Genomic DNA, 16367 nt, shown 5'->3' with positions numbered 1-16367 from the left:
GAGCTTCTGGTCTCCCCCCTCCCGTCCTGAGGTAATGGCTCTGCCCAGCCCCTGTGGACAGGGCGGCCGTGGGCCGGGTCAATGCCGCACCCGGGGGGGTGTCGGGATCCTCGGGGAGCGGCGGGAAGGACCGGCTCGGTACCGCGGTACGAACGGCCACCTCGTCCCTCTCCTCTGCTTCCTTCTTCTTCTTCTCGCCGCTCTGTGGCGGTGGCGGCGGAGTTGGGTGGGCAGCCGGGAAGCTGTGTGCCCCTCTGTCCTCCCCCGGCTGCCAGTAGGGATGGTGCGGGCCGGTGGGTCAGGCTGTGTCAGGCGCCCGCTGACACGGGACGGGCCGGGGCGGGGGAGCCCGGAGCGGCGGTGAGCGAGGCCGGGCAACGGGGGGCCGGGCACGGGGAGCCTGGGCCGGGCCGGTCTCGGAGGGGGTTGGTCGAGGCCCGAAAAGATAGGCCCTGAGGTGCGGCTGGGCCTGAGGCGTTGGGGTCCGGGGGCGCTGAGCAGGGCCGGTCTCGACCCGTTAGGGCCTGAGGCCTCCGGGAGCCGGGAAGCTGCGCCGGGCCCGGTAGGGTCTGAGGTGTCCGGGCGCAGAGATCGGGTCTGTCAGACCCCAGCCTGTCCCTGTAAGACCGGAGGTATCCGGGCACGGGGCGTCTGGTCCAGACTCGTCACACCCCTGTGGGGCCTGAGGTGTCCCGGCTCAGAGTCGGGGACCCGGGCATGGGAGAGGGGTGGGTCTGCTCTAGTCCTAGTCCTGTCCCATCGGGGCACGAAGGGTCGGCCCATGCTCAGGTCACCCTGTGGTGGAGTTGTCCTGGTCCCTTAGGCTGAGCATAAGGCCAGCTGCTCCTGGAGGGACACAGAGCAGGGCTTACACCCGTCAGGCCTAAGAAATGCTGTAATGTTTGTTGTGCTGATATTGTGTGCTTTCCCCTTTGCCTGCAGGAGGCCTGACGCGTGTGCTGAGCTCTCACTATGAATGCTATTGTTGCCCTCTGCCATTTTTGTGAGCTCCACGGTCCTCGCACCCTCTTTTGTACTGAGGTTCTGCATTCCCCGCTTCCCCAAGGCGCGAGCAGCGGGGACATCTCTGGGCAGAATGAGCAGGCAGAAGAGGAAGAAGGTGGCATTCAGATGAGCAGTCGCATCCGCTCGCACAGCCCAGCAGAAGGTGCCAGCGCTGACTCCAGCAGCCCGGGGCCAAAGAAGTCTGACATGTGTGAGGCAAGTGTGAATATCTGTGTGTGGATATCAGGGACCCTTGGCTTAACTAAAGGGCTCTCAGATTCTCTAATGCAAATCTATTTAAAAAACGTAAACTGCGCTCATTTTGTATGTGACTGCCAGTACCAGAAGATCTCCAAGTCTTCATGAACTGTAATGATCCATAACAAGAGGATGAAGGAGCTGTTGTTGAGCATATAGACCTTGACAAGACGGTGTCTTGAGGTCTATTTAAACCCTGTGATCTGTGATTCTCTTGTGGCTGAGAAATGCTTTTCTCATCCTTGAAGAGCATTTACTTTATTAGATTAGGTCTGGTCATTTATTAGTAGTAATTTTAAGAGCCGTATTGATTAGGAAACATTTAAAAAATGGCTAAAGCAATTAAAACAATAGTGAAAATGTACATTCTTATGCTTGTCTACTATTAGTACTTGTTCTGAGGTATTTATTATTTATTGTTCTTTCAGGTTATGGCCTGTTTTGTTAGGCCAGTTGGTTTCATGGCTGCTGTTTACTGAATTTTACCACTTGTAGAGGCAGCAGCAAGTTCACAGTCAAATTAAATGGTGGATAATGAGCATAAGAGCATATGAAGTATATTGCAGAGAGTTCTGTCTGAGGAGCTGGGCTCCAGTCCTGACCCTGCCTCATATTTCTTGTCTTCTAAGTATTTGTGTTCTTGTCCATATGGGTAAATAATTCGTCCTTACGTTTTGAAAGGAAAACGTAGAGGCCTTTATAAACTTTAGATAACTGCATGCTCATTTATGGCTGGATTTGCTTTTCTGTCTTCAGGGTTGCCGCTCTCTTGCAGGAGGACACCCTGGGTATGTCAGCCACGACAAAGAAACTTCAATCAAGTACGTCAGTCACCAACACCCAAACCACCCCCAGCTGTTCAGCATCGTGCGCCAGGCCTGCGTGCGCAGTCTGAGCTGCGAGGTAACCGCCGTGGAGTACAGGGTTATGGCCTTAAGCATTGTTTCAAATCCAAGATAGTGCTTTGCTGATCCTGCTGCAGCCTGAAAAAACAGAGGGCACGGCGGTGAAAAAGCAGACAGATAAGGGTTCCAGGATTAGTGGGAATTTTTAAGGTTGATCTTTGATAACCTTGAGAGTTCCTTACTCTCCCCTTGTGAGACCAGAAATTTCCCTCTCTTGTTTTTCCTCCTACGTGTGTATTGTTTCTTTTTGTAAGATAAACTGGTTTTGTGAAAACATTGGAATCTGTTGTTTAGTGCCAAAAAATATTTGAGTTTTGTAGACCATTGACATTCAGCATCTCATAGAAGTGAAGAGAGAACCTTCAGTACAAATTAATGAGTGTTGGTGTGTCAGGATCAGCAAAATCCCTTGTGGATTCTCCACATCATTGTAGCTGAATAGAGCTGAATTCTTAAAATCCGGGTAAATTGAAGGTTTGTAGGATACTTCTGGAGGTCTGTTCGACCACACATTTTGGATACTAACCTAAAAAAGGCTCGTTTTATTTACCGAGTGTGTGTGAAAGAGCGGGAAGCTTTGTTCAGTTTATTACAGTTTCAGCTGCGTGATGTGCTTAACTGCTTTGGTTTGTGTGTGTGTCCCTCCCCTTCAGGTCTGCCCAGGACGTGAAGGCCCTATTTTTTTTGGAGATGAACAGCATGGTTTTGTCTTCAGTCACACCTTTTTTATCAAAGACAGCCTGGCTCGAGGTTTCCAGCGCTGGTACAGCATCATCACTATCATGATGGACCGGATTTACCTCATCAACTCCTGGCCTTTCTTGTTGGGAAAAATCAGAGGCATCATTGATGAGCTTCAGGGCAAAGCACTTAAGGTAAATCAGGGCCAAGAGGTCATTTGACTCAACATTAGTAAAACATTATGATAGTTGATTTACAGCTGAGTCAAAAAGCTGATCCAGCTCATTGCTGCCAGGGTGGTCGTTGACACAAGGGACAAGAGGACGGCACGTACCTGGGGGTGCAGGAGAGAAGGAACAGGGGGCCTCTCACATTTTAAGCCAGTTGTAACACTTCTCACAGACCCAACTGCCAGAAAATAGCTCTGTTAGAAATTAAAGTAACTAACATTGTGAAGGACAATGGTTTTGGAGCACAAATGTTACTTAGTGATAATTTTAGTCAGTCTAAGAATAAGGTGTCCTTTCCCTCTCTTTTCCCATAATTTACAACGTATTTTGGATGATTGTGTGCGACGCACCCTTTTCACTTTGTATTTTGTATTTTCTTGGGGTTTTCTTTTTTTGGCTCAGCTTTATGTAAGAATTTTGCCTTTCTTCGGTCTCCTATACTGCATTTCTTCTGCGGTGCAGGTGTTTGAAGCGGAGCAGTACGGGTGCCCTCAGCGTGCCCAGCGGATGAACACGGCCTTCACCCCCTTCCTGCACCAGCGGAACGGCAACGCGGCCCGCTCCTTAACCTCACTGACCAACGATGAGAACCTGTGGGCATGTTTGCACACTTCCTTTGCTTGGTAATGCCACTTGTGCTTCTACCTTCTACAAATCCAGAAGCTTCTAGCTTCTACAAATCCACTTGTGCTTCTAGCTTCTACAAATCTCCTTCCAGAAGAGAATATTGCCGTATTCTGAAAGGGTGGAAATGAGATTTTGGAGTATTTGGGCATTTTTTTCTGCAGGTAGTAAGTTGGATTTTGCTAAGTAGCCTCTGAATTGGAAGGAGCTAAGCACAGAAAGGCAGCACCAGTTGATGCATTTCATAGAATCATAGAATTGCCCAGGCCAGAAGGGACCTCCAAAGGTCATCTAGTCCGACCTCCCCGCAGTCAGCAGGGACACCCCCAACTACACCAGGTTGCCCAGGGCCTCGTCGAGCCTCTCCTTGAATATCTCCAGGGATGGGGCCTCAACCACCTCCCTGGGCAACCTGTTCCAGTGCTCCACCACCCTCACAGTGAAGAACCCTCTCCTAATCTCCAGTCTAAATCTGTTCCCCTCCAGCTTGAAGCCAATTTAGGACAGGAAAAGAAATTCTTGTTGCTGTGAAGTAAACCCGTTCATGTGGCTGCTAATGGAAACCATGTCTATCAAGGGGGAAAGGCTTTGCAGAATAAAACTAAGTATGGAAGAAAGCCAGAAAAGACACTCCAACCCCCAGGTTGTACCTGGGACTCGCCCGTGAAGCACGGTGGTTGTTCACCTGGAAGTGCCCGTGTGTTGTGATAGGCAGCGTGGGAGGTGTGGCTGTTTGGCAGAGTAGCGTGTCTGTGGGAGTCCAGTTGCTCCAGTGCCTGGTTGCTGATCCATCTTCCCTGGAAAGATGCCACGGAGAGGGTTGCAACACTGACATGTGACTTGGATGGGGGGATAAATGGCATTGCACAAAGTAATTGCAAAATGGTAGGCCTTTCGGTGACTTTTGAGTGGCAGTGGCTGTAAGATGCATTGATAGTTACCACACTGAGGAAAGCACAGAAAGGAAACACAAATGGGTTTGTGGTTGGATTTTTTTGTTAAGCTCATGGCACCAAGTTTCATACTGGATTTTTGCACTGAGCAAACAGGCTTAATGAAACCCTACTTAGATTTCTTTCCATGTCTCCAGGCTTTTGAAAGCTTGTGGCAGCCGACTTACAGAGAAGCTTCTGGAGGGAGCACCAACAGAAGACACCCTCGTTCAGATGGAAAAACTTGCAGGTGAGGTAGAAGTTTCCAGAGCTGGAAGACCCTCTGAGAATGGAGGATAAAAGACCAAGTCCTTTTGGCAGCTTTGTGAGCACAGCCCTCTCTCATCAATTTAATGGTAGTGCTGCAGTAGCTGACGTGCTCTCCCATGTGGAGATGACTCTGACAGGAACATGAAATCAAGGCCTTTGGCTTCATGGGCTCTCTGCACGCACATGTGGTGTTTGTTACTCATGTAGGAGTGTTGCATCATCATGATTATTGTTCTCTCCAGCCTGGTTGGCCCTCCCGATGAATCTCTACAGCCAGAAGAATTTGCAGTCATAATATATGGACTTCTTGCTGCTTTTTCTACAAAATGCTTAAATTTTTTTCTCGCGCTGAATTGTTTTTATTAATCCATTTAGACTAGAATCTACAAAACCTGCCTCAAAGGTTTGGCTGTGACCTTTAAAGCAAGAATAGAGAACACATAGCTGGTCAAGAGATGAGACTTTGTGTCCTGTGGAAGATGAAAATTCCTTCTTGACCCTTCAGTGGTTATTGTGTATCTGAACTGTGAAACTTCGTTAACACCTCAGGGGTGGCTGGTACTTTCAGTTACTGCATTCTGAAGCCCACACAGAGCCAAAATCAGTTGTCTGCGGTGTGTGTAAGCACTTCTGAGCAGTTCCCACACCTAGAGAGCAGCAATTTGTATGACTGCTCTACCTTTTTTTTGCCTAGACCTGAAAGAAGAGTCAGAAGGTTGGGATGGTTCCGAGGAAGAAGAGAAGCCTTCTTCCCAGCCAGATGTTGTAGAAGGACAGGAGCTCTCTAAATGCTCACCCGAAACATCTCTGATGCCAGATTGCAACAGCTGGAACGTGGCTCACAGAAGATTATCCGTCTTTCGCTCTCTCAGGCACATGAGACAGGTAAGAGGAGCACAGTTACTCAGATGCTGAATTCACAAGGTAATAACCTCTTTTCTCCTGATAATGTTTATTGAAAAGCTATTTATTTCCTGTAGTTTGCACTTCTTTCCTGGTTCTGTGTTTAACACAGTGCCTACACAGCTGGTAACACGGTGTTAACTGCGTCTCTGAGGACTCTCCCTTCCTTGGAGGTCACGTGGGCCTCTAGTGATCATCGGTCATGTGTGATGGGATCATATGATTTCTCTCTAATTCTGTACTTTTCCTCTTCCCGAGAGCAGTGACAGTAATTTAATACAGAGGTCGCGCAGCATCTTCAAAGCCGAGTATTATTTGCTTAAAACAACAGCGTTTCAGATGAGGAAAAAATGATTTAGAAACACAACCAATGGTTCAGTACGGATCTAGCTCTTCTCCAGTGCTTCCAGTTACCTGGATGAGGGGGAAGGTTCGGTGCATTGTTTTCTGGATACTCCTCACAAATACCTGCTCTATGTCTTTAGGCTCCTTTTGTTCTACTGTCCCCCAATTTAGAATGCTTGAAGCTATTGAACTACACCACTGTACTGCAAGTGTGTGCCTTTGGAGGCTTCTCTAAGGATATTGTTTCACCTTTCCTGCTTGAACCACTGTTGTGAACGTAACCCAGAGCAGGGAAATGCCTGAAAGTGGTTACCATCTCATAGAAGTTGTTCAGTCCCATTCCAAACAGGCCTGTGTCCATCTTAACAAAACCACTGATTTGGGCAAGTGGGCTGGTTGATGCTGGGTAGCCAGGGCACTGAAGTGTTGGGAGCAACTGAGAAATGAAACCTGCAGCAACCTCATCGAGTTGAAGATGTCCCTGCTCGTTGCAGGGGAGGTTGGACTAGGTGACCTTTAAAAGTCCCTTCCAACCCAAACTATTCTATCATCCTCTTAATGTGCTCGATATTGAATTGGATCATTGATTAGTGGTGTTGGCAACGTGGTATTTGCTGCTGTTTGTTCTTGAAAGTGCAGATGGGGGCGAATATTGTTTTGCTTGACAATCCGACACCTTTCAAAGAAATACTTGATCTTGGTGCTATGATTCAGAGCTATTAGTCTGTGCACAGAGCAGCTAAATTATCATGTTATTTTCTGCTGTTCTGTTCTAGACGTTTTCTTATGTGGCAGTCATTGTTTGTGACTGGGAAAACTGGACATGTCACTAATTTTCATAACCAACACAGAATGTTTGTGGATAATTTTTTTTTTCAGGTTCTTGGGGCATCAGCATTCCGCATGCTGGCTTGGCATGTTCTGATGGGGAACCAGGTCATCTGGAAAGCTCGAGATATGGATCTTGTCCAGTCTGCTTTTGATGTGCTACGGGTAGGAACTTTTTCCTTTGTTTCCTGGCTGCTTGTTTTTACATCTTTTTCTCTAGTAGTCCAGCCGTCGTGATGACCTGTCTCTGACAATGCAGTCTTGGGGAGAATGTGTTCTAAATTATGTGATTTGGAAACAACCCCACAATAAAAAAACAAACACACACCAAACAAAAAAAACAGAATGTGTTCTAAATTATGTGATTTGGAAAGAAAAAAAAAAAAACACAATAAAAAAAACAAACACTCACCAAACAAAAAAATAGAATGGAGGATAAAAGACCAAGTCCTTTTGGCAGCTTTGTGAGCACAGCCCTCTCTCATCAATTTAATGGTAGTGCTGCAGTAGCTGACGTGCTCTCCCATGTGGAGATGACTCTGACAGGAACATGAAATCAAGGCCTTTGGCTTCATGGGCTCTCTGCACGCACATGTGGTGTTTGTTACTCATGTAGGAGTGTTGCATCATCATGATTATTGTTCTCTCCAGCCTGGTTGGCCCTCCCGATGAATCTCTACAGCCAGAAGAATTTGCAGTCATAATATATGGACTTCTTGCTGCTTTTTCTACAAAATGCTTAAATTTTTTTCTCGCGCTGAATTGTTTTTATTAATCCATTTAGACTAGAATCTACAAAACCTGCCTCAAAGGTTTGGCTGTGACCTTTAAAGCAAGAATAGAGAACACATAGCTGGTCAAGAGATGAGACTTTGTGTCCTGTGGAAGATGAAAATTCCTTCTTGACCCTTCAGTGGTTATTGTGTATCTGAACTGTGAAACTTCGTTAACACCTCAGGGGTGGCTGGTACTTTCAGTTACTGCATTCTGAAGCCCACACAGAGCCAAAATCAGTTGTCTGCGGTGTGTGTAAGCACTTCTGAGCAGTTCCCACACCTAGAGAGCAGCAATTTGTATGACTGCTCTACCTTTTTTTTGCCTAGACCTGAAAGAAGAGTCAGAAGGTTGGGATGGTTCCGAGGAAGAAGAGAAGCCTTCTTCCCAGCCAGATGTTGTAGAAGGACAGGAGCTCTCTAAATGCTCACCCGAAACATCTCTGATGCCAGATTGCAACAGCTGGAACGTGGCTCACAGAAGATTATCCGTCTTTCGCTCTCTCAGGCACATGAGACAGGTAAGAGGAGCACAGTTACTCAGATGCTGAATTCACAAGGTAATAACCTCTTTTCTCCTGATAATGTTTATTGAAAAGCTATTTATTTCCTGTAGTTTGCACTTCTTTCCTGGTTCTGTGTTTAACACAGTGCCTACACAGCTGGTAACACGGTGTTAACTGCGTCTCTGAGGACTCTCCCTTCCTTGGAGGTCACGTGGGCCTCTAGTGATCATCGGTCATGTGTGATGGGATCATATGATTTCTCTCTAATTCTGTACTTTTCCTCTTCCCGAGAGCAGTGACAGTAATTTAATACAGAGGTCGCGCAGCATCTTCAAAGCCGAGTATTATTTGCTTAAAACAACAGCGTTTCAGATGAGGAAAAAATGATTTAGAAACACAACCAATGGTTCAGTACGGATCTAGCTCTTCTCCAGTGCTTCCAGTTACCTGGATGAGGGGGAAGGTTCGGTGCATTGTTTTCTGGATACTCCTCACAAATACCTGCTCTATGTCTTTAGGCTCCTTTTGTTCTACTGTCCCCCAATTTAGAATGCTTGAAGCTATTGAACTACACCACTGTACTGCAAGTGTGTGCCTTTGGAGGCTTCTCTAAGGATATTGTTTCACCTTTCCTGCTTGAACCACTGTTGTGAACGTAACCCAGAGCAGGGAAATGCCTGAAAGTGGTTACCATCTCATAGAAGTTGTTCAGTCCCATTCCAAACAGGCCTGTGTCCATCTTAACAAAACCACTGATTTGGGCAAGTGGGCTGGTTGATGCTGGGTAGCCAGGGCACTGAAGTGTTGGGAGCAACTGAGAAATGAAACCTGCAGCAACCTCATCGAGTTGAAGATGTCCCTGCTCGTTGCAGGGGAGGTTGGACTAGGTGACCTTTAAAAGTCCCTTCCAACCCAAACTATTCTATCATCCTCTTAATGTGCTCGATATTGAATTGGATCATTGATTAGTGGTGTTGGCAACGTGGTATTTGCTGCTGTTTGTTCTTGAAAGTGCAGATGGGGGCGAATATTGTTTTGCTTGACAATCCGACACCTTTCAAAGAAATACTTGATCTTGGTGCTATGATTCAGAGCTATTAGTCTGTGCACAGAGCAGCTAAATTATCATGTTATTTTCTGCTGTTCTGTTCTAGACGTTTTCTTATGTGGCAGTCATTGTTTGTGACTGGGAAAACTGGACATGTCACTAATTTTCATAACCAACACAGAATGTTTGTGGATAATTTTTTTTTTCAGGTTCTTGGGGCATCAGCGTTCCGCATGCTGGCTTGGCATGTTCTGATGGGGAACCAGGTCATCTGGAAAGCTCGAGATATGGATCTTGTCCAGTCTGCTTTTGATGTGCTACGGGTAGGAACTTTTTCCTTTGTTTCCTGGCTGCTTGTTTTTACATCTATTTCTCTAGTAGTCCAGCCGTCGTGATGACCTGTCTCTGACAATGCAGTCTTGGGGAGAATGTGTTCTAAATTATGTGATTTGGAAACAACCCCACAATAAAAAAACAAACACACACCAAACAAAAAAAACCTCAACCTTTGCATGTCTTGGTTGTCCTCAGCAACTGCATAGTCTTTCAAGCTGAGTAAGATACTTTGCATCCCCCAAATCAGGAGCATCTGCTCCAATTCTTGGCTGACCCTTAAAGTTAGGAGAAAATTGTGCTTTACTGGTTTAGCTCTGGTGTTTCTCTTGATGTGTTTCCATCCTCTTTTAGACCATGCTGCCTGTGGGTTGTGTGCGGATCATCCCCTACAGTGACCAGTACGAAGAGGCGTATCGGTGTAACTTCCTGGGGCTTAGCCCACATGTCCAAATCCCATCCCACATACTGTCATCTGGTAAGAACCTGGTGCAGGACCCTCTCCTTTCCCTATCATTTTATCTTAAAGGACACAAGATTATTATTATTTTTTTAAATTAAGTATTGGCAGATCATCTAACAATGCTGCATGAACCTATACCACTTAGAGGGGTTTTTTTTCCACATCCCTCTGCCTGTTGAGTAGTTGAATGGTGTGACACCTGCTTTAAGCACCGACCATGCTATAGCTGTCACTCCTGCTTCCTACTGAGGAAAGGTTAATGCTGGGCCAAATATTTGAAGCTGACAGAGCTGTGCTATCTTGGAGCAGGGTATGTAGCTGGATTTTGGAATCTGGGCTTGTACAGTTCATGTTCTTTTGGGCTCTTGTTGCTCTAGAGTTTGCGGTCCTTGTGGAAGTTCGCACTGCGACCCGCTCCAGTCTCTACCCAACCCTGTTTGAGGATGAGCAGTCCCTCAACAAGTACGAGTTTGTGGTCACCAGCGGCAGCCCTGTTGCAGCGGATCGAGGTGGGTGATTTGAAAGCAGAAAGAACCTGTGTCACTGAGATTAAAAGAGCATTTTGATCTTCAACTATTTTTTCTGCTGTTCAAGTACTGGCCCTTAAGGAGTTCTGAGTAGAAGCCGGGTCAATATAAAACAGGGGTGCTACTATTTGAGGTGAGGTTTACCACAGTCTTTTTAATTGCAGAGGATTTGCTTTGCCTGATCAGCATTTTGCTTATTAATTTTCAGGTATGAGAAACAAATTCTATAACATGGGTACAGTATCAATTGTAGGAAAATGATTCTGTAACCCATAATGAACATTTTCTATCCTGGAATACTTGTGTGTTTAGTTAAAAGCTTCTAAGGACCATGACATTCCTCATCCCCTGTGTTCCACTTGATAGACAAGTATGGCTGATAGAAGAATGCCCAGGCCCCTGCCAGCCATGCAGCGAGACAGCCATGAGCAGACATCCCGGTTCCCGCTCTGTGGGATGAAGCTGTCAGCCAGGGTGGAAGGAAACAAAAGGCACTGATTAAAACAAAAAGCCTAGTCGGCGGGTTCCACCATCAGTACATAATAAGTCTCTCTCCTTTTTTTTTTTTCTTTTTTTTTTTTTTGCTTGCTTTGTTCAGGGACTTGAACACTTGCACCCAGATGTGATTTGAGTCAGATCTTGTGTTTTCTGGGAAGTCTTGGTTTAGGTGAATTGGCCCCATTGACTCTCAAGAGACTTGTCAGGTGGCAAGGGTGTGACGTGGAGCAGAGACTCGCTCCCTCTGTGATGTTCTTCCTGTTCTTCCTGTGCTCCAGCTATTGTGGGTCCCCCAGGTGTAATTACAGTAGTCTACTTGGTATCCAACCCATGGCATTTCCAGAAGATTCTGGACAAAAATAGTCACTGAAAGGTCTTTTCTCCACCACATCATCAAACTTAGTAGGCCACAAACTGCTGGGAAAATAGTCTCCTAGGGAATGCCAAAAAACAGTCCAGGAAAGGAATGCCTTGGGTTGGTTGTCGGTTTGTTTATTAACTAAGTATCCTGGAGCTGACCTTAACAAGAGGAAGATTAAATCAAGAGTGAGTGGAGACTTTAAAATTGAGGGTTTATATTTTTTTATATATGTTATACAAATTTTACAAAGCATGAAGGTTTTCCATAACTTTGCATTCTGAATGAGCTTTTGTTATGGGTCTAGAAACAACAAAATCTAAACAACTTTGGTTTAAAACTGGGTTTGAGGAAAACGAAGGCCCTGGAACCAGTGTGCAGTGTCCCAAGATCCATCACAAAATTCCATGTTGCTTCTCAGGTCACATATTTTTCTAGTGGCATGATCTTTACCTCCTCTTCCACAGAAATCAAATCAAGGCAGGCCACTGGAGGGTATATTTTTCCACCTTGTGGGATGGGTAGGTTTCTTCCTGACTCAAGCAAGATTCTTATCTGTGAACTAATCAAGCCAAATTCCATGTTGAAATTAGCTGTGCTGTTATTAATAGCGTAGCTTTCTCCATCCAGAGGAAGCTGCATTAATGCACCAGACCAAAGTACTGCTGAAAAATGAGCCGGGGGGGGACGACTAGTGCTCTTGAATGGAACAAGAAGCAGAATAAATGTGTATTCTTGCTTGTAATTCCAGGCCACAGAATAAATGGACTGGTCTTTGCCAAGTTACTGGGATAAGCAGGTAACCTATAGCTTGTGTGTCTTCTTTCTCATCCTCTTCCCCCTCTTTCTAACCCTTGCAGTTGGCCCCACAATCTTGAACAAGATCGAAGCTGCCCTGACCAACCAGAACCTTTCCGTAGACGTTGTGGATCAGTGCCTTGTTTGCCTGAAGGAGGAGTGGATGAAGTAAGTAGGACCGCGTTGCTTCTGGAGACACAGCTCTGGCACTAATCCTGCAACGGTTACAGCAGAGTCCAGAGCAGACCTGCAGTCAGGTGTCTCCAGCTTCAGTCCTGAGAGGGCAGTTGGATGTACTGTTGGGAGCTAAGAATATCAGGGTTCTTCTACTGTAGTCTCAAGTCTTTTTGACTTTCAGCAGTTCTTAACCTTTACGCTTCAGTTCACGCACCTGTAGGTTACCTACGTGACAATACTTGTCTGCCTTATATATATGGGGAGGATTAAATATGCAAATACGTATGAGCCTGTCAGTGTGTGTATGTTCCACTGCAGGTAACGTGCCAAACAGATGTCGTGATTGCACCCTCAGGCGCTGCATTTCAAAGGTGCAGGGAGCTAGAAAGGAAGAGCAGGCGGTCGTGTGAAATAATTCACGGAACATTACGATTTTGTGCATTTACCCGAAGGCCGGATGGGCACGGGATGTGTCTCGCGGGGAGATTCCCAGTTGTCACAGTTAATTGTTCTACTTTTCGCTAGAATGAAAAGACAGAGTGGAATTATACATATTACTACTGCAAATGAACAATCCCCCCCCCTCTTTTCTTGTACTCTTCTTCCCCCCACCTTCTTCATTCAAAGCATGAGAATAATTTCCATGGGAGTTTGAAGCTTTTATTAACATTTAGTTGCAGGAGGTTCCGAGAGAAGGTACAGTTACTGCTCATTCCCTCTTTGATGCATCCAAGACCATTGTAATAGTGACAGGAATTTCTTGTTTTTGCAGTAAAGTGAAGGTCCTCTTTAAATTCACTAAAGTGGACAGCAGACCCAAGGAGGATACCCAAAAACTGCTGAGCATTCTGGGAGCTGCAGAAGAGGACAACGTCAAGCTTCTCAAGTTCTGGATGACTGGCCTGAGCAAGACCTACAAGTCCCACCTGATGTCAACAGTTCGCAGCCCCACGTCCTCGGAGTCCCGAAACTAAAGGGTGCCCAAACCTCACTTGCTGCCTTCAGATAATGGCAGGGAACCCTGAGTTGCCTCTGCTGAGCCTGCAGCATGGGATGATGGAACAGTGAAACTCCATCGCTGTTCTTCTGCTCCTCAAAACTAACTTGAAGAGTGACTTGAGTCTTTTCTGATTGCTGTGAGACTGGACTAATAAGTGCTAATAAATAGTGCTGCTGTCTGTCCCGAAATGCAACTCTAATTCTAGACCTCCACGCTCAAGACTAAAATATGGCAACACTCAAAGAGTCAGCGTGAATTAATTAAAATCTCATGCTGTCCTCATTAAGCGTTATGGTGCGGCAGTAGACCTCAGTTTTAGATTTCATTGGCAAGACTCGGATACCTGTGACAACATCTGGAACTCCAGGGACTGGATATAGTTAATCTCTCCAAATCCCACATAATTCTCCTAAATGCCAACAAGAACCAAAAATAAGTGACACGTCACAGGGTATGGATCACGTGTAAATTATTTCAAACCACTTTATGCTCGGATTTAAGAAGAGACTATTTTCTGCTGTAGCATAAGTCAGGACATCCTGTTGGAGTCCTGTCACTCCACTTTATTTATTTATATCTTAACTTGAGACAGGTTCAGCGTTTGCTTTGGCAATCTTGTCTGGGAGGGAGAATTGTAATCTCAAAACGCAGCCTGCTTGCCTCTCGGGAGGGTAAAATACGCGCCTTGTTTTGCCTGTGGTTGCAAAACTTCCAGGTAATGAAGATAACCTCGCCAGGGTAAGGTTGCTGGTGGTGGTGTTCTGTCTTCAGAAACAGTTTTGTAGCTTCCTAATTAAGTTAAGCAGAAAAGATCCAACTTGTAGGTGCTCCCTTCTTATATAACTCTATAGTAGCCGTTTTGAATGCTTAATAATTCATGGAAACATTGGTGCATTTTTTAATTACCTACACAGATATTCCTTATCTGTATTGTAAGGAATTACTGTTTCTGTTGTGAAGTCTTTTTTTTTTTTTTTTTTCGGGTTTTTTTTTTCCTGGATCATTGTTGGGAAAACTTGATGTTACCGTAGAGATCTTTTTAACAAGTTAGAGGCAGGTTTTACCCAGGTGACCTTCTACACTCATTCAAACAAGATTCAAGCTCAAAGGGGATGTTCCAACTTGTCACGAGTTCTCTTCTTATGTATAAAATATGCAGGTTGATTTTTGTCTGGAACATCTGTAAAATAGAGACAGGCATTAAATCTCATGAAGAGCTATTTTTGTAAAATGGACAAAGCCTGGTTTTGTGTTGATTTTCAATGTGCGTCTGTGTCGGGGTGGGGGAAGCAGGAGTTGATCCACAAGGTAATTCCTATGTCTTAGCCTTGATCTAATTTACAGAATTTAACAGGTATTTTCCTCTTAACTATGTATTTATTTCTTGTACGTATCTGAGCACCTCTTGCTCCATATATAACTTCAAAATGCTTAACTGCACACAAAACAATTGCAGGATATTCAAACAGCAAACAGATACTTGGAAAAAAGACATTACTCTGTCACTTCAAAAACTAACCACTTGTTTAATTTCAGGGTTTGCAAAAAGGCTTGTATTTCCCAGTTGTCAATAAGAAAACAGGAGACAAAAGAGGTTCTCAAGCTCTGTCCCCAGGAAAGGAAGCTTTGAATAGTATATGTGTCTTGCTTCCTGCGTGCCGGGTGTGATTCATGAGGGAGAAAATCCTGTTAGGAGTGGGATAAAAGTTACAGAAATTGTTAGAGAATTGTGGATAAGTGAGGCAGAATTTCTAGTACTAGGTTGGTGCTTGTTCTTGTGGCTACCTTTTATGTGACTATTTTTCTTTCTACTGAAAAGCTGTTCTGGTCCAATCAGAGATGTGTAACAGAACAGGTAAGGCCTTATTTGGCATTTAGAGCTTCTTGATTGCTGAACTGTTTTTAATCTTTTGAAAAGTAGCTCTCCCAAGCAATCCCACGTTAAATCCGAGTCTCTGGCTAACCTGCAGATGGAGCATGAGCACCCGTTAGCAGAGCCTGTGTTTCTGAACAGAGGTGTGGTTTCTTCCAAGACAGCAGAACAGTGATCACCAGGTCAGGCTTGAGGCTTCATCGTCTTCTTCCTTGGGCTTGTGCAAGCGGTGAGTTGGAGGCAATGGCAATCAGTCTCCCTCCTCATCCCAAACAGGGCTGTGTCATGGGCAAACAGAAAAACGCATCATTTTTGAGCTGGGACAAGGAAACCACTAAGCTAGCAGGTATAAAAGAAGGGGGAGAGTTGCTGAAGTCTGTGAACCCAGTGCTCCTGCGTAGCTTTTAACTAGATGTGCTTGCCTGCCAGAACAGATCTACACATGGGATTAGCAAATAATTGCCTGGGCAAGTTCCCGCAACTCGCAGATTAGGCCGCGGGCCCTCCTTTAGCCGTCAGCCATAGCTGGAATGTGCACAACTTAATTAATTAAAAAGCACGTCTGCAGCCATCTTTCACCACCCTCCTTCCCTCCAGATGATACACCTTAAAGACAAACTGATTAGAGTGGGATGTTTCTTCAACCCGGTGCCATTTCTGCCTGGCCGAGCAGAGGCTGAAGGGTGGGAGGTGGGAGAGATCCATCACTGCCCTGGGGCTACAATCCGTGCTTTTTAACCCAATTCTGCCACCTTTGTCCCCTCAGCCAGGGCCTGGTGATGCGGTGGGGCCGGCGGGTGTTAGGGAAGGGTTAGTCGGATGGAGCCGCTCCTCAGCGCACTCAGCAGGTGAGGCGGGACAGCTCTTCACTGCTTTTATCCATCTTTTCCCCTTCCCTGAAGCATCCCGAGCCCCCGGGGGTTCCGGGAGGCGGCCGGGGACCCCTCGACACCCACGGGCGGTTCCCTGAGGGGAACGTGAGCGGCGCTCGGGGCCTCGGCCGCGCTCGGGGCCTCGGCCGCGCTCGGGGCC

At 45.9% G+C, this 16367-nt stretch overlaps 2 protein-coding genes across 2 annotated transcripts in view; both read left to right on the top strand.

The window, feature by feature from the left end:
- Window positions 1-276: 276 nt before the first annotated feature.
- On the top strand, window positions 277-14819 carry FLCN (folliculin). The gene is made up of 12 exons (XM_014936299.1): window positions 277-360; window positions 943-1221; window positions 2020-2166; window positions 2822-3043; window positions 3542-3702; window positions 4794-4885; window positions 5600-5790; window positions 7033-7146; window positions 9996-10119; window positions 10482-10613; window positions 12348-12453; window positions 13235-14819. Exons 2-12 carry the CDS (start codon window positions 973-975, stop codon window positions 13434-13436), a joined length of 1740 nt encoding a protein of 579 aa, XP_014791785.1. The 5' UTR covers window positions 277-360; window positions 943-972; the 3' UTR covers window positions 13437-14819.
- The window catches only part of PLD6 (phospholipase D family member 6), a 3727-nt gene continuing 1465 nt past the window's right edge, over window positions 14106-16367 (top strand). Inside the window, exons 1-3 of the mRNA XM_014936298.1 lie at window positions 14106-14177; window positions 15433-15564; window positions 16102-16183. Of these exons, the coding sequence (XP_014791784.1) occupies window positions 16155-16183 (29 nt within the window). The 5' untranslated portion in view covers window positions 14106-14177; window positions 15433-15564; window positions 16102-16154. The remainder of the gene's footprint in view (window positions 14178-15432; window positions 15565-16101; window positions 16184-16367) is intronic.

This window comes from Calidris pugnax, unplaced genomic scaffold (genome assembly GCF_001431845.1).
Source record: "Calidris pugnax isolate Ruff unplaced genomic scaffold, ASM143184v1 scaffold17, whole genome shotgun sequence".
NCBI lineage: Eukaryota > Metazoa > Chordata > Aves > Charadriiformes > Scolopacidae > Calidris > Calidris pugnax.
Note: the sequence above shows the minus strand (reverse complement) of the source record. Positions and strands in the feature narration are given on the sequence as shown.